This window comes from Colletes latitarsis, chromosome 10 (assembly GCF_051014445.1).
Source record: "Colletes latitarsis isolate SP2378_abdomen chromosome 10, iyColLati1, whole genome shotgun sequence".
Taxonomy (NCBI): Eukaryota; Metazoa; Arthropoda; class Insecta; order Hymenoptera; family Colletidae; genus Colletes; species Colletes latitarsis.
Window position 1 is genome coordinate 12873682 of NC_135143.1, and position 20861 is coordinate 12894542.

Genomic DNA, 20861 nt, shown 5'->3' on the forward strand with positions numbered 1-20861 from the left:
ATAGAAAAACAGATATCTTGTTTGTATGTATAACTGCGTATTATAAAATGTCGGCCTGTAAGATAGTTAAGTAATACGTATCGACGTGAACGCAAATCGATGCGAAAATTTCTTTTATCCTCAGATTCCTTTCTACATTTTAAAATTTAAGTATATTTGACAAATTAATAACAGTTCTATTCGTAAGTAATTCGGAACAATCGTGGTGCACGTACACATAGACACTTGCGAATAACATCATCAGTGCCTGAAAGGATTAAAAGTAACATTCACTCTCTCTGGTCGGGCGAGTTTTGATATGCCATTCTGAATTTTCATAGAACAAGTTGAATCTCATTCAACGTAAGGTGTTCACGTTCCCATGAGAGAACACAAAAATCTAAGGTTGCCAATAACGTCGGCAAGCAGAATTTGTCATGCTGAGTGAAAATCACTAGCACTGAACAACCTTCCGCGCGTACGCAGCTGTTTGCAGATTGCCGTTCTACAGGCGGAACTTTAAACGTTAATGACTTTTTAACGAAGCCTCGATCAACAAATTAATATTCTTGATTTTTGTCTTATTTTGGCCTCTAGAATCTCCCATTAAAATTTTCCCCAAGGATGGCCAAACACCCTGTATAACTCGTATACCTCGTCTGTGGCTACTTCTAACTGTACAATAATCGGTAACCATGTATTATTAATAATTTACCATAAACCTTTTAACTTTCGTAAAAAGTTACATTCTGTTTTATGTTTTACTCAATTTTTATTCGCAAATAAATTTATTTTTCTCCTACAATGTTTACAGTTTTCGACTTACCGAAGTTCCAGTCACCGGTTATCATTGTAAATATTACTTTTAGGATCAAAGACTAGGCAGAATAAATTCTTCAATCAAAACAACTTTATCTGGATGAAATGTGTGCGTTTGAAACGACATGACAAACTAACGCGTAGCTCGATAATGATACATTCATCCAGGAACTTGAACGTCCTGTTACGCCTACCATTCTTGGATAGAATCCAAAAAAAAATTGATATACTACTTGATAGAAGACTCTTACCCACCATTTCGCCCATTGCGACGATCGATTTGTTCGAAAACTTGCGGCAAGCCGCATCGAATTAAACTCTGCAACGCGATCAAATAATCATAAACCTTCGCTCGATAAGGATTTGCCGACCTAACGTGAGGTTGTTGTTCGCAAGGATTTCGGTCTTGACCACTTGACACCTTTTGTAATTCAATCACAAGCGACCAGTGTCAACTGTTAGCCACTGAATCGAATATCTTTCGGCTTTTGAGTGCCGTGCTCGTGCCTTGATGATTGCATACGCAATGGATTGTACGCGCTTATGCACATAAACTAACGTAAACACAGGGCTCATGTAGTCGCCTTAACCGCAATACGTGCCTCTCTGCGTCAGTGGACCATGATGAACGCTGCACGTTGGTTGTATACTTCCCGTTGTTACTTTAAAATGTCAAGAAAAATGTAAGATCATCTTCGGCCACGGAAACAACCAGTGTACAATTTAACTGGAAACTTCCAAATGCAACGAACTGCTCGATCCTGAGGTAAGATAAATTTGAAATGTTTTCATTTCGATCGTTTTTATCGAAATTCCTTCGATGTCTGTGCGTTAACTGTGCGGTAAATCATTCAAATGACTAACGTTCTTTCCAGCACCATGATTTATTAAGAGTTGTTCCACATCAGCTTTCGATTCTATTCCAGAATTAAAAACATTGTCCTGTCGTTGTTATTGCATTTCACAAAGATTAAAAACGGGACTTTTATGGAGGTGTCTTAAATGTGATTTAAGTTAGATAACAATATTGATAATAGATAGTGCTAAGTTCTGTTCATCATTTATCATATAAAAAACAATTCGTTTAATCTAACTTTCTTCCGAGCAACCGATACTGTTGTAAGCTTTGCCTGGTAGTATTCCATTATACTTTGAATGTATAGTTTCAATGTTATATTGTTGCCTTATGGACATTAAATTGGAGAATGATATCAAGTCGGTAAACGTTATTTAAAATTATACTACATATTTTAATATTGGTAATGTAGTTCTATACTTTTTTTACAGGACCAAGGATGTCAAAACGGCTGAGCTTCTATGGTCTGATAGGCCTGGCGTCCCTTTGCATCTTCTTCTTAGCATTTAATCAACGTTACAGCAGCTATCTCGAGCATCGACTGCAGCCGGTGATTTCGGTCAGTAAAAAATCGGAGGTGGGGATTGCTCTAAATTGAGTCACGCCAAACACGCTCTTTCTGATGGTAAAGTCTAACTTTTGCACCTAACTTTTTCCACTTGTACGCTAATAATGAACTTTTTGAACCATACAAAGAGTCGCCAGCTCTCTTTCTCCCTGTTTCCACATTTCCTTTCCCCTTTTTCTTTCACGCAGCATTAGAGACAACGATTATTGGCGATCTTTGGAAATATCCTGCTTAATGTTGAAGAATTACTGGGGTAACTTATTATTAACTAAAACCATTGCTTTTGTATCATACAAAAAATTAACAACTATTTTGTAAATGTTTAATATTGCATAATTATTGTAAATTGTCCAATTTTAGTTACCTTAAGTTAATAAAAATGTTAGGTGATTATATAGGCTGTTCGTAAAAGTTATATACAAGCAAACATTGGGTAATTCCTTATAGAAAAAGCATGAAAATGTTATAAAATAACACGTTTTCGTTCCGAGCTTTTCGAGAAAATCGAGATTGAAAATACACTTTGTACATATGTTTTGTCGGTTAAGATACTGTTCGTCAAACGATTTATAACACTTATCGTGTTTGTAAACAATGTTTATAAAAATTCTGTAAACATTGTTTAGAAACAAAATTCTACCATATATCAACATATGTACGAAATGGATATTCAAACTCGATTTTCTCGAGAATAAAATCCTGAACGAAAAAACATTATTCTATATTTTTTTTATAAGCAACTACCTAGTGCCTGTTTATACATAACTTTCAGGGACACTCTGTACATAGAAAAGTGGTAATAATAAAAAGATACGTATGCGTATGTATAACAAAGCTTTATATGTATGTTACTTAATTTTTATGTCCTGCACGTCATCCGAAGTTAAATTTCTTTTGCAATTTTATATTTTTTGTAATGTACATAAAACCAATTAATACATATATAATTTGAGTTGCACTGTTGCACTTTTCTTTAATATTAATTTACCACCTACATAAAGAAAGAGGGAGAAAGATATTATCCTGGTTACGTCAACAGCATTTTCGTGTTCACAGTGTAATATGCACAATCAGAACGCTAAAATATAAATATTTTCTTCGATATAGGATGTTGAGATAAGGCCCCGCATCATCAAAATTCAGGAACCAGTAACGGTAAGCACACGTGCATGTATGCATAGATTTATGTATTTTTGTCATTCTAAATTGATAAAATAAAAGTTATAAAAAATCTAATTAAATCTTTAAAATAAGTCTTTGAAAGTGTTTAATATACTTCGTAACAAAGGGTAAAATTCATTTTTTTTTCCATTAATATAAATTAATCAGTATTGTTTAACGTGTGGAATTTTTTATGATAAATAATCCATTTTTTGCAGTAGGTGTCAAGAATTTTGTTGAAATTGAAATTCATACAATCCGTGTAAAATTAGAAAGGGAGAAGTTTGATTCATCATTTTGCTGGTATCGAATTTGTTTAAGTAATAAATGGACTGTACAAATGAATATTACCTCTGAAACTAATATTCATTTATACAACCCGTTTTCACTTAAAATAGCAAAAGTTGCAAAATTCAGAAAACTATATCTCTCAAATAATTCCGAAATCAGCGAAACGGCGACTTAACATATCTCCCCCCTTCTTTCTCTAGGTTTACATGATCATATTTCAATTTCAATGGAATCCTTGACATTAATTGCAAAACGTGATAAATATGTCGTGAAATGACTCATACGTATTAATGAAATTCTAATATCTATAAATAAAAATGTGCAATGGGTGAGTATTTTCTGTTAAACATCTTCGTTTCCAATAAAACAATTAACTCTTAATACGTTTAATATGGCAATGGGAATAAACAATATAACGAATCGTACTACTTGCTACTGCTTTTGCTTCTATTGTATAAATTTAAATTATAAAAGGACTAACTTCTAAGTACAAATTACGCATATCCTTTACAGGCATACTTTAGGGGATCCATAGAAAATGTGACACTTTCCGAAATACAGGATGTTGTGGATCAACAAAGAAAAGCAATCGAAAGGGAAATGGAAGACTACAAATATCCTAATGGAAAGTATGGTGTTAATATTAGGTATGATTCATTCTGAAACTAGCTATGTGTGCATGCACATGATTTTTTAGATATTCACATAATAATGTGTACAGCAAATTGGAGGATTTAGTAATGGAGAAAGGAGGAAGACCAATGAGAAGCGTGATTCTGACAAGTTGGCGAAGTGGAAGCACGTTTCTTGGCGATGTTATAAACGCACATCCAGCAAATTTTTATCACTACGAACCTTTACTCGACTTCGGAATTGTGCAAATTAGGGGGCCTCCGCTCGCTGACGAAGCTCTTAGAAATCTCGAATCTTTGCTAAGATGCGATTTTAATAACCTTGGTAAACTTCTATTCTCAAAAATCATATGAGCTCAAAATGTTCAGTAAAATTTATTATTTCTCAATTTTTCAGATCGATATTTTGAATACGGTAAAACGCATCCTTGGGTCTTCAATCACAACACACATTTATGGAAACAGTGTCAAGCACACAAGAGAATTTGTTGGGATCCACGTTTTGTTTCCACATTTTGTAAATTATTTCCGTTTCAATCGATGAAAATCGTTCGTTTAAGGCTACGTGCAGCTGAAAAACTTTTAGAACAAGAACAGTAAGAATAGTTTCTTTTCTTTTTAATTTAAACCTTCGTTACACGCCCCGTAAAGAAATATATTTCATAAATCGTATACATCAGTTTAGGTATACGATTAGTTCTATTAATTCGCGATCCAAGAGGAATTTTGCAATCGAGAAAACATCGGGAGTGGTGTCCTACTAAACCTGATTGCTCGGATCCAGCATTAGTATGTGCAGACATGGTTTCAGACTTTAGTGTTGCCGTACGACTTATTAAGAAATATCCACGCACCTTCAGGTATGTTGTTGTGCTAAATAGCCAAAATTCGTGACGGACAATGTAACGCACAAATTGTTTTATGTTTGCGAATATTGCAATTTATTTTAAAATTTATTTCCAACAGGGTAGTACGTTACGAGGATTTATCTGTAGATCCCTACAAACACGTGAAAGAGCTCTACAATTTCTACGGTTTGGACTTTCATTTAAATGTAAAAAGATTTTTGGATACTCATACAAAGAACGATGTTGGTGGTGTTTCAAGTACCTTCCGCAATTCAAAAGTGGCCCCCTTCCACTGGCGAAGCGATCTCGATTTTGAGGAGGTCGACGAAATACAAAGGGTCTGTTCAACGGCCATGCGTCTATGGGGCTACGTTATGGCATCGAATTCCACGCATCAAAAGGAATTCGATCCCCTAGTGGATTACCAATTGCAGTTGTGACATCCAGCACAACCTACTATGGATCTATAGGCTCAACATAAATATCACTGTGTAGAACGGTGTTAGCTCGTCTCTGCACAGATACCGAGATTATCACAAGTGCCGTAATTCACATTGAAACAAGAAAGGTGCTGAAAGCTTGTCATAACAAGTGCTTATGAATTCTTACGATTAACTTCTTCGCTGATCTATTTCAAGATCGGCAAGATAGAAAATATTCAACCTTGTAAGACCAATGGTGAATCTGTTCCTTAACGAATTTAAAAGACATGCAAGTGCTCTTCGAAGCTTGTTGCATAAACGAAGGACAAATTTCATCTAGAATTTTAGATCAGAGTGTTAGGCACGAGGATTGAACGAAGTTCCTAAGACCCTGGCGTGCAACAAGAAAATATCCATATCAGCGCAAGCATTAAAGAAATCTAAATGATACGACACTTTTTTAGAATTCAGAGTTTAATGATCATTGTCAGTATACATTGTAACTTTAAATGCAATAGGATTTTCCACCGAAGTACCGAATAAAGATATTAGATCACAAGCATTTGAATAGTAACAATTATTTTTCACGGATTTTGTAAACTTGCTAGTTCTTTTTTTGTTACCAATTGCGCACTTGTATAGTAAGGTTAGTATCCACAGAATTAATACTTCAATTATATTTTTATTAGCATGTAAATACTTTGTGGAAGATACATTGTTGGAGCATGATAAACATTTTAATAGTTTCATTTACATATATATTTTTTAAACATATGTTCGAACTTATTTGCATTAGCACAATTTCGTATTATATTTTAATCACGTAACAGCATCTAGTCCAATAAAGTTTATTAAACCTTTTAGTACTATTTGAATGTACCACAAATCTTTCACCGAACAGAATTCAATTTCTCCGAGATGATTACAATCACTTAGAATCTTATTTCTTTTAGCCCAACTGAAATGAATATTAATAATAAATTACATTATAAAACTACACGAATAAAAATATAACTACATTTTTATATCAGGAGAAATTTATTATCATTGAATTTCATTGCGTATATTGTATAACATCATTAGTGACTTTTTTTACTTCAAGTAGTTTTTTTATTTTGCAAAACCATAAACAAAATCAAGAATACTGTACCTTTTCATCGTAAATGTTTTCCGTTGTATGCTGCATTTTTTACATGACTGTAAAATATCTGCAAAAAAGAAAAAAACAAATGAAACGCCTTTAGCACAATTTATATTAAATAGGCAAATAATTTATTTAGTTTAAAACTCAGTGAGGGCAAGTGGAAATCACAGTAATAAGGTCATATTAGCGTATACTTTTGCGTAACATCATAGTTTATAACGAAATTATCGAATTGTATTATTTTTATATACTTACTTGATTTCAAAACGGGAGTACATATAAATCTGTAAGAAAAAGTTACTATTAACTTTTCAAACTACAAACACTATTTTATATTCGAGTTGGACCTCTTAATATTTAATCAGATAATAAATTACATCAAAATTTACTCAGACATATGCTTGTCATGTATAATAGAATTCATCATGAAAAAATATTACTTACTTTTTTCTTAAACTAAAAAATATTACTTACGTTCTTTTTTGCATATAGCGGATCAACGAAATCGATTACATTCATAAACTTATTCAACCACTGCAATAACAAATTTTGTTCGTTATCACGAAATATATTATTCGATATTTTTTTGGCAAATCACATGTATATCAGTAAAATAATATCACCACTTATATATGGTAAGACAGGGATAACTAAACATTGTTCATCATAAACTATCTTCAACAAACTTTTTATACACAATAAAGATATTTAAATTGCATTACCTTTTCAGTTCTGTGCTACTTCAAATTTCAAGTCACATTTCTGAGTTGTTTTCTTTCTGATCAATTTTAGAATCATGATTGCAGTTATTTTTCATTCCAGTTCATGTTGTTATGTATTTAACCATTTTCACTATTTTCTCCTGAAACGATAGAGAACTTATGTTGATCAAAATTATAGATTTAAAAGCAATATTTATAATATTTTTAAAATGGTCAGGTCACACTTTCTACATGATACTTCTGATTGACTGAGGTGGTGTATATCATTCATCACGTTTAATTACAAATATTGATTTTAATGTTTTTTTAAAGTAATATAATCAGACATTTTTACAAGAACATTTTGGATTCGATTAATATTTGAATGTACCATAGTTTTCAGCTGTCTATGAAATATTTTTATACAGGCCTGGTTCATAGATGTTTGAAATCTACAAAGTAGATTAATAATAGACAATGAAGATAGATAATAAACAATGAAGGTTTATTCTGGTCCAGTTGTCATTTCAATAATTATGATTAATTAAAAAAACATTAATACGATTTAAAAAAATAAAACTTATCCAAATTTCAACAAAATCCAAAACTTCAGAAATAATCTTGTTTAGCATGAAATGTTGTTTACCATAAGAATTTTATTATTTTTACAACAGTTATATATATTATTTCTTAAGTAATAAACATTTATGTAGTTATAACTTTATTGGAAAACAAATTAAAGTAAATGCATACCTGTATTATTAGGAGCAAACCAACTTGTTTCATAATATTGCCGCTCAAAGTTATTCATACTTTCCTACAAATAGATACATACTAGTTAACTGCAAGCATATATGAAATATTAAGTATGATTTTACGAAATCTACGTCAGAATAACTGAATCAGTCATATTCTAGTCAGACTGGGGCAGTAACCTAACATCATAGTAAATATGAACAAATATTCTTTTAGAAGGTCAACAAAATATGACAATATTATTATCGTAAAATCTTAGGAAATGAGAAATGCAGCCTATTTGTATTAATCTTCTACAATATCATATAAAGAAATAAAATTTTAAATACGAATCACGTGTAAGCGACCTCGACCAAAAAATTTAGAAAAAATTAAACATGTAACGCAACAAAGACGTTTTTATGTAAAATTGCAAACAAGATACTTTAAATGTGTAATAAAAGAATGGTACTCACTAGAAAAATCGCGATCAAACCGAATCAAAAGCTCGTCGAACCGACGCGTTCCAAAGCACGTTTCGATAGATTGATCTATTTTAATGCCTGGAGAAACAAAAAAATCAAATTTCGAATAATCAAGAAACTAAATATGAGAAGTATTTGAATGCCAACGTTTATTCAGAATTACATTTAGAATCATAATCATGAAATGTATCATACGAACGAGACTATTTGTGTCATCATTTAAAGTATAAATTTAAAGCGTATTTCAGCAGATTAAGAAAAAATATATTAATAAATAGTATGCCACGAGATAACTAGTCGAGAAAATATCGTTTTTTTATATTTTATGTAATAATGCACGCGGATGGAAGCGGATTACGAGAATTATAAATCTCACTTACCTCCCAACAACTCCCGAGAACGTCCAAAATGAAAGTGAACAACCGCTTTTCAAATCACTTCGAACGTTTGGAAGCAACGCCTTGGCTTATGCATAGTCAAGAGTGACAGTCGTGTGGCATAAACGCCATCTGATGAAATTGTATCGAAATAAAAATAATGACGAACTACGTTTATTTTAAAGACAACAGCATTATTTATGCTGTTTTCTTTAAAGAAAAGCACTAAAGCATGTTATTAAATTATATTATACATATTACACTGTAGCATGCTTACATTTAAAATGTAAGTAGCTAGCAAGTATGAGTGTTGATTGTTAAATCGAATGACTGCTTATTGCAACTTGTAAACATAAACACATGAACTTCCAGCCATCGTATTTCGTATAAAAAGTAATCATACTTTTCCTTTTTTCATTTTTCTTTATACACTCATTCGTTTATAAGAAAAATACTAGGTACTAATAGTACGAATCGCATCAAAAAGTCTCTACCTCAGAGTAACATTACTCTTTGTCATTACCTATAGAAATCTACGGGGGCTTTAACGTCTTTCCTGTTTCTTTCAATTATTCTGTTATGAAACATTAACCTAATGTCAGAATTTATTTAGTACTTAAAACGTCCCTTGCATTAGTGAATTTGTATTAATACAACACTGGTCAAGTGTTATGTATTAAGTATAATGCTCTAAATGAAACGATGTCTCCAATCTCTATAATTTTAAAACATAGAAGCACGTTAATGTCGGCATGTGATGAAATTGACAACTAAACGATAATAGTAAGAAAATTTGTGGTTACATTTCCTTGAAGCTTGTAAGATGAGTGGTTTATCGGAGGACGACAGTTCTGATAGTAGCGATGAATTTGTGGTGAAACAGAAAATTAATCTAGACTCTAGCTTTTTCGCAGAAAAGAAGCCGAAGGTCCGCGATGCTTTGGTTAAAAGCGACACCGAGGATGATGTTACCGATGACGAGGATCTAGAAGATGTCAATGAAGCGAGTAACATCGAATTGTTTACTCAAGTTTTAAAGAACTTGGAAAGTTCGCAAAATCTCGGGAACATCGATGAAAATGTCAGAAATGAACAGTCGTCTTCAAACTGTTCTGTATCGCAAAAGAAAGAAGAAAAAGTACAGGAATTAAAAACAAAAGCGGAAGATGCTTCGACATCTAACGAAATAAATGAACTCCTGCTTCAAGGAGAGAGTAATAAGAGTTTGCAACATACAAGACATACTAAGAGTACAATTGTAAAGGAAGAAGAAGAGACTGTAGACACTACAGAGTACACTATTCCAAAAGATGGCATTAAAATCACTCTTCCTGGTACAAGTTCAATAGTGAATAAAAAGAAAAAAGGAAACCAAGATTTAAAGGCCCTTTTAAGAAGACGATTAAGAGCTAATCAAATATTAGTAGAGAAGGTAGGATTACTCTGTTGGATAGCATATGGATTTTATTTGAATCAACAGGTAAATCAGCCTGTAATTATGTCAACCACATTGTCATTAATCACAATGTCCAATTATCCAAAGAAGAGAATAGATCTTGTCTATTTAGAAAAATTTACAAAATGGTTTAAGCATATATTTACATTCGAATTTGTTGAGAACAATAGCAATAAGCACATAAATACAGAAAGTTTGTTAAAAGTATTACAAGAAAAGAAAATTTCCGATTATAGAGAGTTGGTATTATTATATGTTGCTGCAATGAGAGCTCTAGGATTAAATTGTCGATTAGTTGTATCGCTTTGTCCACCTCATAGAGTGTTTAGCGATGACCCATTATTTAAAATTGATACAAATAAGCAACAAGATAAGCCAAAAAGTAAGTCTAGTACACATAAAGGTAAAACCGCTTCAAAGTTAAACCAAAAGGACACTTCTGACACAAAAACAGCAGTTAAAAATAGTCCAGAAGCAGAGAAAATTGCTAAATTAGATGCTAAAAAGAGAGCAGCACAAGTTCTTCGTTCAGAATCGCAGAGCAACACAAAGAAAAGGAAATCTGATAATAACAAAGACTCTAAGACCCAAAGCACAGAAAAGAAAACTGAGTCTAAAGTTGTAGAGAAAGAAAAATGTGAATCTAATATACGTCAGTTGAGATCTCGTAAAGTTAATAAGTCTAAAAATGGTAAAGCAAAAGAAATTACAAATTCGAGTTCAAAGAATGATGATGAACAGTCAAAATATTACATAGAAGAAGATTCTACAGATTCTGAGGCAGAATTCTACCCTAAACTAAAACGTGTTTTGAAAGAGAAGTTCATTGATACTAAAAAAGAAGTAGCACAAAGTTCTAAGACCAGCAAAACGATAAATAGAAAGTTATTATCTTCTGACAGTGAAGATGAGGAATTGAATAAAAAAAAGAAATCACAAGATATCTGGGTAGAAGTATATCTAGAATCGGAAGAAAGCTGGATCTGTGTGAGCATAATGGATGAAAAAATTCATTGTGTGGCTGAAGTATATGTAAGTGATCTGAGAAATTACATTATATTTCCAAAGCTATTTGTTCCATAGAGTGGTAATGTATACCATGTAATACTTATTTGCAGAGAAAAGCAAAAAAGCCTCTATTATATGTAATTGCTTGGAATTCTGAGAGTTTGATAAAGGATGTAACCAAACGTTATTGTCCGCACTGGCTCTCGGTTACGCGCAAACAACGTATCGACGAAAAATGGTGGCTTCAAACATTGTCTCACTGGAAGGAAAGAGACACAGCTATCTCAAAAGCCGAAGATCAGATGTTTTTGCAAAAGTATATTTTCAATCAAAGACTTTCACTTACTAGAAATTTGATTTTCTTATTCTAATACTTCGCTTTTATGTTGCAGAGAATTAGAACAACCGTTGCCTAAAACAATCAGTGAATGTAAAGGACATCCATTGTATGTCATTGCAAGGCATTTACTTAAATTCGAAGCATTATACCCACCCGATTGTGTACCGTTGGGATATACTTCTACAGGCGAAGCTATTTACTCTCGTCACTGCGTGCACACACTCTGCTCGAGAGAAACGTGGCTGAAAAAGGCTAGAGTCGTGAAACCGAATCAAGAACCTTACAAAGTCGTCAAAGCTCGTCCAAAGTACGACAAGGTAATAATATCTTGATACGTCTATTTCTTCACACTTATTCCCTAATCAAACATTTAACATTATTTTAACGAAATAGTTGTCGAAAATGAAGATCAATAATTTAACATTAGAAGTGTTTGGCGAATGGCAGACTACAGAATATGTACCTCCAGAAGCTAAAAATGGTATTGTCCCACGAAATGAATACGGAAATGTAGATTTGTTTAAAGAATGTATGCTTCCAAAGGGTACCGTCCACATAACTCGTAAGTATTTTTAAACTTACTGTTCCCCACGTATTTATCAAACTTTAATCTACATTTAGAAGGAATGATAAAAATTATCGTGTTTTGTACTATCAGTAATAACACGACGATAATAGTTCCAGGATTGAACCGTATCGCTCGAAAACTCGATATCGATTGTGCACCAGCCGTGGTAGGTTTTAATTTTGGATGTATGGGCGCAGTGCCTGCTATCGAAGGATACGTCGTTTGCTCTGAATACGAAGACACATTACGAGAGGCTTGGGAAGCGGAACAAGTTGTAGCGGCTAAACGAGCCAGAGAAAAAGTGGAGAAAAGAGTTTATGGAAATTGGAAAAGATTAATCCGAGGTTTGCGCATAAGAGAACGACTGGCTATGAAGTACAATTTTTCGCAAGAACCACAATCGTCGACAGTGAAGAAACGAGCAAAACATAAGAAAACGGATACAAAGAAGACTAAAGTTTGATCAATTTAATCGTGCATATATAATTCTGTAGAAAATTCGTTTCAATAATACAATTTAAGGATACTTCTCAATCAAAATTTATTTGATATATTATAGAGAATGCAGTGATATATTTATTATTTGATTATTAGTGGAGTATATAAATTGTACTTGTGATGTAATATATATCGTCGAGGTAGATTGTTGGATTTCTTTATATGTATTTGAAAAAAATTCATAATCGTGCGGTTGATAATAATCTAATTTTTCTTTTGATAATGTTTTTCATAATTTATTAAAACACGCGTATTTTTTGTGTTCGTAAACATCCGTTTAATGATGTTTGGTGATTAACATTAAATAAATATCGCATTTAACGAGGTGTGATATACTATCGAGAATAACGAGTACTTAAATTATACAAAATTTGTTAAGTAATGTATATAAATATATCAAATACTCATTTTTATAAAATTATGTGAATAAATTAATATATTTGTATATAACATGCCTGTGTATATTAATTTAAATGTACATGGGTTGCTTCTAACGCGACGGTGATTATTTTTGCCATTTAGGGCAATACGTCCAAGTTTGTTGAGAAATAATTCGAGGTATTCGTTGCTACATGGTACCTTAAACGCGTACGATCGACAAATATTTGGCACATGCACAAACTTTCTTTAAATATCGTATAAAATTGTAAATAATAGCTATCCTTGTGTACAGCATCATGTAAGAGAAGAAACACTTTTTTATATTTACTGACTATCGATTTCAGTAGTTTGATCATAGATTACAGATCACCGTTTTCTGAACGAAACGATCACTCGAAAACTGCTGGCTTTTACCAAGTTGGTATTTCAATTTATACGCTCGATATACAAGCTTAGAATCCATATTTTTCTTTGATAGGCATAAATATAAACAGTTAATTGATTTACCATTATCCGTCAGTAATGCAATTATCTACAAATGATGTACATATTATCTAATTGTCTCAACTAGATGGTGTTGTACTCGATTAATATTACGATACGCTAATTATTATTTCTACTGGGTACTTTGTACCAAGTACAAAATATAAAATGACTATTGGTTATTTTAAAGGTATTATTAAATACTTTAGAATATAAATGGAAAAGATGAAAGTAAAAAGATAATGTTTCCGCCCGGGATCGAACCGGGGACCTTGTGCGTGTGAAGCACACGTGATAACCACTACACTACGGAAACCACGTTATTGGTTCTTCTCTTAAGAGTAGTATTGTATTATTTCCTGATTTATACATAATAGAATAATGGCGGTTTTGTCAAAATCTGTTCAGTAGACTTTGAGTTAACTCGAAACAAAAAAATTCTAAAAATATGGAATTCGGTTTAAATACCTTAGAAACCACGCGTCTAAATCCTAATCGCCTAAAAGTTTTACAATTGTAGATAAAGTGACAATTTTTTATCTACGTACATACTATATAGATTTGGATAACAAATGCACTCACCCAACATTCCTTAGAGGGATCGGAATAGTGCGGGATTCGTACCGGCTAAAACTCCACTGTGGTCTTCCTTTAATTGCCTTTTTCTGCAGATCCCATCATAAATTATAGCACTGTGAACACACATAAAAGCAATAAAAATAGCTTATAACTTAACGATGCAAGTTCTTTCGAATTCAACTTGAAAGTAACTAACATGGCACCAACAAAGCTAGTCAATTGAATGTTGCGATAAATATAAAAATAATTTTTCTTATATTTTCTTAGGAAGAATTTTTTTATTAACTGATTTATAATATTTTATCTAAAATTACGTATGTGTTTATTAATTATAGTCAATAATGCAAAAATTCATTTTTAATAAACGGTCATTTCATTTCGATAGCAGCGACTAGTTGAAATTTGTACACTCGAAGTATTGAAATTAAATTTTCAATAAACCTACGACGTTTATGAACCTCTTTACATGCAAAGGGAATTATTATTTATTAAAGTTAATAATAATTGTACATTATGTTTCATACACATTCATTGTAAACAGTAAATAAAATTATTTAACTATTGTCTATTTATTCTGAATAGCAGCAATCGCTTGTTACTATTTACCGACGCGTAAATTCGTTCAGAAGTACGCAAAAAACAGTGGCGTCTCAATGTGATAACGTAAAAAATCGCTCGGTAAATCGTAGACAGAGACAAAGCACGTTGATATTTTCGTTGCACGTGACACTGTGTCGTCGTATACGAAGCGAGTGAACGAAATGTAAACAAACATCGAAACGCTTGTGGATTTCGGTGTTCGAAACATAGTCTGACTTGTACATTACGAAATGGGTAAAGTGATATGCGACACTGCGGCTAATGACAGCTCGGACGGTGAACGACGAAAAATGATACGAGATAAACAGAAAGGTAGAACGAAAAAGAAGAAGCGTAAAAGAGAACTGACAACCATACATCAAAAGATATTTAAATCAAGAAAGGTATGCATGTTTATCGTTATAAAACTTTGTTTATAGAGGTTAAATATTCTGCCTCAAGACTAAAATTTCGTTTAACGTTAAAACTGAATCTAGAAATACACTAGGACGCATTTAATATTCAATAATGTATTGATATACGACAATATATTTGGTTATGTCTGTCAAGTTGACATTGTCATTAACCCTTCTTATAGTCGTAAGGACATCGACACGGATTATAATCGATATTAAATTATATTACACGTGAAACATGTTAAAGTTTAAAAGCACTGTATCTTAGTTTGGTGCAAGAAAGTATAAAATGTTGAAATATTATTGAAACAAATATTTAGCTAACACTTAATATTATGAAGTCGAATAAACACATCGTCGTTTAATACTAAGTGTGCATCTTACGAAGTGTATCGACGAATAAAAAAACAAAGAAGAGAACAAAACGCGAAGTAGTACTATTCTTTGTTACTTTATATTTTTTAAGTTCATTCGATTGATTATTATGGAGAACTTTATAAATAATAATAAATACAGATTTTCTGTTTAATTTTTTATTATTTATGCATGGAAACTTTATTCGATCGTGATATACCGAATGCACTTTTTCCGGCAATACCGGAAGTCGTGCGAGTCTTGCTAGAGTAATTTCATAAAGTTTTTACATCATTTCGCGGACATACAAGAAGAATATGTATAATTAGGAAAATATAACTTATTTTTCATTTATCGTTTGTGATCATTATTTGCCGAATAAATCCTATTCCAGGATAGGGAGACAAAGATCGATGACAATCCAGGCAAGGCGCGAAATTCGAAAAAAATATGTAATAGACTTCTCTCAAGACCTGTAAGTCTAACAAATTTTAACAGTCAAAACGAAACTATTACAAAGTAATGCTAAGATGATACATTTTTAAACACATATCGTGAGATTTTACTATATTTATCTTACGCAACATTGTTGTTTTCGGTGCAGTTAGTTGGGATATATAGAAATGGCGCCGTGGGCAAAGAAATACGAAAATGTACGTATTACGAATAATATCATTTTTGGAACAATTAAGTTTTCACTGTAAAAACTATTAGTTAATTAATGTAACTTATAGCCCAACCGAAAATATCTTTGAACGAGTCAGGTATTGCCCGCTTGCAAGGGAATATGCTGAAACTTTTGCGCGGCTACAATTCGAAGCCAGAGTAAGTAAAAATGACGAAAAATAATTTTGGTTTGTTTACATACTATATTGATCTCGAATTTTCGGAATTATTCCTAGGCTAATTTGTTTTTAACGTTTTTCAGTTATATTATAGTTGAAGATAATACCAGAAAAGAGACAAAAGATCCACAACACGAATCCAGTATTAAAAATATTCTATGCCCGACTCCTCTTGATAATGAGTGTGTAAGTCCTGTTTTGGGTAAAGCAAATGGGTAAGTTTTAGGTAATTGCAATTAAATTCATTGAAAGTATTCAAATTTAAAGTAAATTAAAATGTTACAACACGAATATATTTATTTCAGAAAGAAGTGTACAGAAAATGTTGGTCCGTCGAATTACGTAGGATTTAAACAGAATCCTCTAAAAACAACGAAACTTATTAACTCGGAAAGTCCATATCACTCTGTGATCAGTCGATATACGAAACTTTGTAACATAATTAGTTCCGAAAATTTCGAAGAACCGAATTTTCCGCGCCAAGATACAAAAAGTACGTTATTTCACTTTTCGACATTCGAATTAAGTAAATTGTTTTCAAGTAGATTAGGAATTTTATCTAACATCTAGGCAAATAAAAGATAGTTTACGAACGGATCTAATATATTTATTAGTAATTTAGTACTTTTGTGATTTACAGATCTGCTGTCAACTATGAAGAAAAAGTTAAGAAGCAACTATGCGGAATCGTTCCATAATAAATTTATGCAGGATATGATTAAACGCGGCATGATGCTGAAACAATACAATACTCCGTGTTGTTCGGATCAAAATGATCTTTATTCAGAATTGGGGCATTGTTCCTCCAATTATAGACAAAATGAAGATCTCGCGTCGGTGTCCGTCAAGGCACCAGAACACCAGGTGCGTTTAGAAAAGAAAAAGGATGAGAATAAGTCGAATTTCAATCTGGAGAACAAGAGAAACAAAGTTCCCCCGTCTAATTTATTATTTGATTTTTCCGTACTGACCTCGTCGAACACCGAAGTAAACAGTGTTGTAGAATCAGAACAAATTAAAAAACTACGTAACACCGAACTTGAAAATAACAATAAAAATGAACTGAGTGATCGTATTTGTACATCTTTCGAGATCGATCATTTCTGCGATTTCAAGTGTGATAGGTCCAACGGTATAAATTATTTTGAAAACCTGAATAAAGTCGAAAAGTCAAAGGACGTAGAAAAATCTGCTTTGTTTGTACCAACCACGATCGAGGTATCTAACGATTTAATTGCTGAAAAACACTTGATGAGAGGCAAGAATCAACGTGTAGAGACATCACATTTGCACAACAACGAAATTAAATATTTGAGAAAGCAGAACTTAAAGGCATCGCAGCAAAGTAAAACGAAGAATCTGAAGCACATCCCTGCAATACTTAGACGAGGTAGTAACAATGTTCTGAATACTAATAATCAAGTGAATTTATTCAGTGAATCGATGCTTATTAATAAAGAACCTCGAGAGATGGTCGACGCAACGTCGAAGCAAAGCGTTATTTTTACACCACAACTCCTGACAAAGGGACCAAATAAAAACATGAAGAGATTAGATACATCTTGCGATACAGATGAAATATTTACAAATAAGTGTGTAATAGCATCGCCGAGCCTGCGTGACGATGAAACGCGTTTCAGGAGGAATTCTCGTTCGCAACTGGACTCTAAGCAACAGCCGCAAAATATTAACAATATTTTTCAGAATAATACCAATAAAAATCCCAATCCTCCCGTTCAGAAGACTATAATGTTCACGAAGAAGGATTCGTATAATATAGGCCACTGTTTGCGTTTGAACAGTTTAGTAGCCGATAGTACGGTGGACAATTCCAAAGACTGCGTAACGAGGAAAACCATTCCTTGTCAAGTTGAGAAATCTACGAACAATATTTGCGAGACACACAATTGTCAGCGAATGTCGAAAAACTGTTATCGATCCTGTCATTGCTCGGAGAACTCTGAAGATTTGAGCCACGCGCAACAGGAGCCCGTTGCCTGCGAGAAACTGTTGCTACAAAAAGTACAGTGTCATCAACAATGTAAGAACAGTCAACAGTGCCATAACAAGGATCAACACGTTTATTACGTGGTAGTGGAGGATCAGTGTAAAGATCAGAGTAGCGCGCAAAATTGTCCCAACTATAATGTACCGCCTCAAACGCAGAAACCTAGAACAGTACAGAGTGGACATTTTTATCAGAAGGACGTAGTTGATGTTGGTATACTTAAAGGTGTACAAAATTTACAGATATTGCCCATGATGGAACGCGACTCGCATATCAACTTTACCAACAATCAGTGCGTCGAAAATACTGTGCTGCTGGAGGAACAACCGGCCAAGTATTTGGCCTTCGATAATGACTCGAAGGTTCAGAAGATCCCGATATATGTGCAAGCTAATAATTGCGTTACCTCTGTTGATAACGCGGAATCGACTAATCCGAAGGTTAATTATCGCGTTGTGTCATGTCCCCAAGAAACCTCGCAAAATGTGATAATTATACCAACATGTGAACAGGACAAAGTAATGTACGTTAAAGAGCAAAATTTAGCTCGTTCAAACGTCTCGTTCGAGCAATGTTCGCATCCTAGGAAGGTAGTTTTGTATCAACCGGAATGTCGTTCGAATATTCAGTGCGTTAAAGATTCTTCGAACGTGTACAAAGTTCATGTTCCAACACAGAATATGGTAGAAATGAGAAATTCTAATTACGATGCAATCGCGGTTAATTTGCAACATACGAACAATGTTCAGAAGTCGCAGCGGAGTGTCGCCAAGGAGAAATACCTACATTATCAACCGATTGGTGGTAAAAATACAAATTTTTGTTTTATAATTAAAATTTATTTTATAAAGATAAAACTGTTTTAATCGTTTAGTTTCAGAGTGCAACGATGCTTGTGTGAGAACTCAAGCAGTTTTCTATCAAAGATGAAGCTACTAAAACTCTTTAAACGTATATTGTATTACTTGTATGTTTGCTATTATATTTCAGTGAGATACGTACAATTATTTATTACGTTTTTCCTTCGATAATTTTTTCAAATATTTATAATTTCTGGATTTAAAGCAAATTTAAATACAAACGCCCCTAAAAAATGTAACTATGATCTAAAATGTTGAAATAATTATTTCTGTTTCTTTACGTTTGTATATTCATACAAATATGAGGTTCTTAATAAATAAGAGGAGATTGTTTTTCAAAGCTTCTTTAAAGCATTGAATTTCATTGTAACATAACAAAATATAGGAAAGTATAGCAAAAAATATTAATGATTTAATTTTTTAGTACTCTGAGCTTTTTTATTTGCGTAATGAATTATTTGTCCTCAAGTATTTGATCATATAAAACGATCACGCGGTCTAGACAGAAATTGCTAAGTATCATAAAGTAAAAGATATGCGAGTGATAAACTCACCTCGTAAACGTAAACAGCACGGTAGTTAACATAATCTGACATAAACCAGTGTTGCTTTGACAATAAATATGCACTAAATTTATTTTCGGCACATTGTCTAGTTCTTTGCTCTTTCCGTCTTCCTTGGCTTCATTATGCACTGTTCCCGTCAACGAAGAGTTTTGGCGCGTAATGTGGCGCCACCTATTACGGCTAAAATTAATAATTCTACAATAAAACAATTTAAATAAAATATAAAACCGTAATTTAATTTCCAATATTTTTTCCTTAAATAAAAACTAATAAATAATAGTATGTATCAATTAATTAAAAAAGTAATTCGTGAAACAATTTTCCAAGTTTCAGTATCTGAAGCGCCACTCGTCGGCGGAGCCATTAAACAATAGAATTGGAGGGAAACTTTTACGGTTAGGACGTCACTTCCGCTAAAATTTCGTTTGTCACTCGAATGTTCATTATTACAGCTATTTATTGCAGTAATTTCGTTACATAGTCGTATCTTTGAAAACATCAAAACAGTACAAAGTGTCCAAGCAGAAAATCGGTGAGTTATTTCAAATATATTGCTCGAAATAATATTCGATCGACGTGTAACGTCGAATGTGCTACCAATTTAACAAACAACACAATTATTCTGCTGCTATTTTCGATACATAAAAATAAATTATATCACAACGGTGACAATAACGGGACAAAATATGTGCGACGTGTACGATTAACTGCATTATACGACGCAATAATGTCGTACGAAAGCAAACGAATAATTGCAACCCATTTTAATCAGCTCTCGGTAACATTTTACTGGAAGGCAATGTAAATTACCGCGTTAATACATTTTCTGTCTCATTATACCGGAAATGCTAGTCTATTTCATATCACGTGACTATAATTAGACGAATACGTTGTGTTCGCGA

General features: G+C 32.9%; 4 protein-coding genes, 1 long non-coding RNA gene and 2 other non-coding genes across 13 annotated transcripts in view; 3 read left to right on the forward strand and 4 right to left on the reverse strand.

Annotated features, from left to right (window-relative positions):
* Positions 1-20861, reverse strand: part of LOC143346680 (protein phosphatase 1 regulatory subunit 14B) — a 126157-nt gene that overhangs the window by 40286 nt on the left and 65010 nt on the right. The window lies entirely within an intron of this gene.
* Positions 149-6601, forward strand: LOC143346590 (carbohydrate sulfotransferase 1). Of its 6 annotated transcripts, none has more exons than XM_076774817.1 (8): positions 149-1564; positions 2086-2231; positions 3330-3377; positions 4188-4321; positions 4396-4631; positions 4704-4902; positions 4987-5166; positions 5273-6601. In XM_076774817.1, the coding sequence occupies exons 2-8, from the start codon at positions 2094-2096 to the stop codon at positions 5592-5594; spliced, it is 1257 nt and encodes a 418-aa protein (XP_076630932.1). In that variant the 5' UTR covers positions 149-1564; positions 2086-2093; the 3' UTR covers positions 5595-6601. The 6 variants fall into 6 exon arrangements, with proteins under 6 accessions (XP_076630932.1, XP_076630935.1, XP_076630931.1 ...); XM_076774816.1 differs by lacking the exon at positions 149-1564 and adding an exon at positions 1901-2013; XM_076774818.1 differs by lacking the exon at positions 149-1564 and adding an exon at positions 1901-2013 and having other exon boundaries at positions 2086-2213.
* LOC143346592 (uncharacterized) lies at positions 6396-9086 on the reverse strand. Of its 2 annotated transcripts, XR_013080445.1 has the most exons (8): positions 9022-9086; positions 8633-8719; positions 8175-8238; positions 7443-7582; positions 7195-7254; positions 6976-7004; positions 6727-6784; positions 6396-6534 (listed from the first exon to the last, which is right to left on the reverse strand). It is a non-coding gene; the product is annotated as an uncharacterized LOC143346592 (long non-coding RNA). The 2 variants fall into 2 exon arrangements; XR_013080446.1 differs by lacking the exon at positions 8633-8719 and having other exon boundaries at positions 9022-9079.
* Positions 8304-8372, reverse strand: LOC143347281 (small nucleolar RNA SNORD31). Its single transcript, XR_013080574.1, has one exon. It is a non-coding gene; the product is annotated as a small nucleolar RNA SNORD31 (small nucleolar RNA).
* Xpc (DNA repair protein complementing XP-C cells homolog) lies at positions 9586-13280 on the forward strand. Its single transcript, XM_076775151.1, has 5 exons — positions 9586-11506; positions 11593-11798; positions 11875-12139; positions 12216-12384; positions 12501-13280. Exons 1-5 carry the CDS (start codon positions 9842-9844, stop codon positions 12851-12853), a joined length of 2658 nt encoding a protein of 885 aa, XP_076631266.1. The 5' UTR covers positions 9586-9841; the 3' UTR covers positions 12854-13280.
* On the reverse strand, positions 13996-14068 carry Trnav-cac (transfer RNA valine (anticodon CAC)). The gene has a single exon. It is a non-coding gene; the product is annotated as a tRNA-Val (tRNA).
* LOC143347249 (uncharacterized) lies at positions 15093-19614 on the forward strand. The gene is made up of 8 exons (XM_076776273.1): positions 15093-15314; positions 16075-16155; positions 16285-16333; positions 16415-16505; positions 16609-16740; positions 16831-17018; positions 17166-19337; positions 19408-19614. Exons 1-8 carry the CDS (start codon positions 15162-15164, stop codon positions 19461-19463), a joined length of 2922 nt encoding a protein of 973 aa, XP_076632388.1. The 5' UTR covers positions 15093-15161; the 3' UTR covers positions 19464-19614.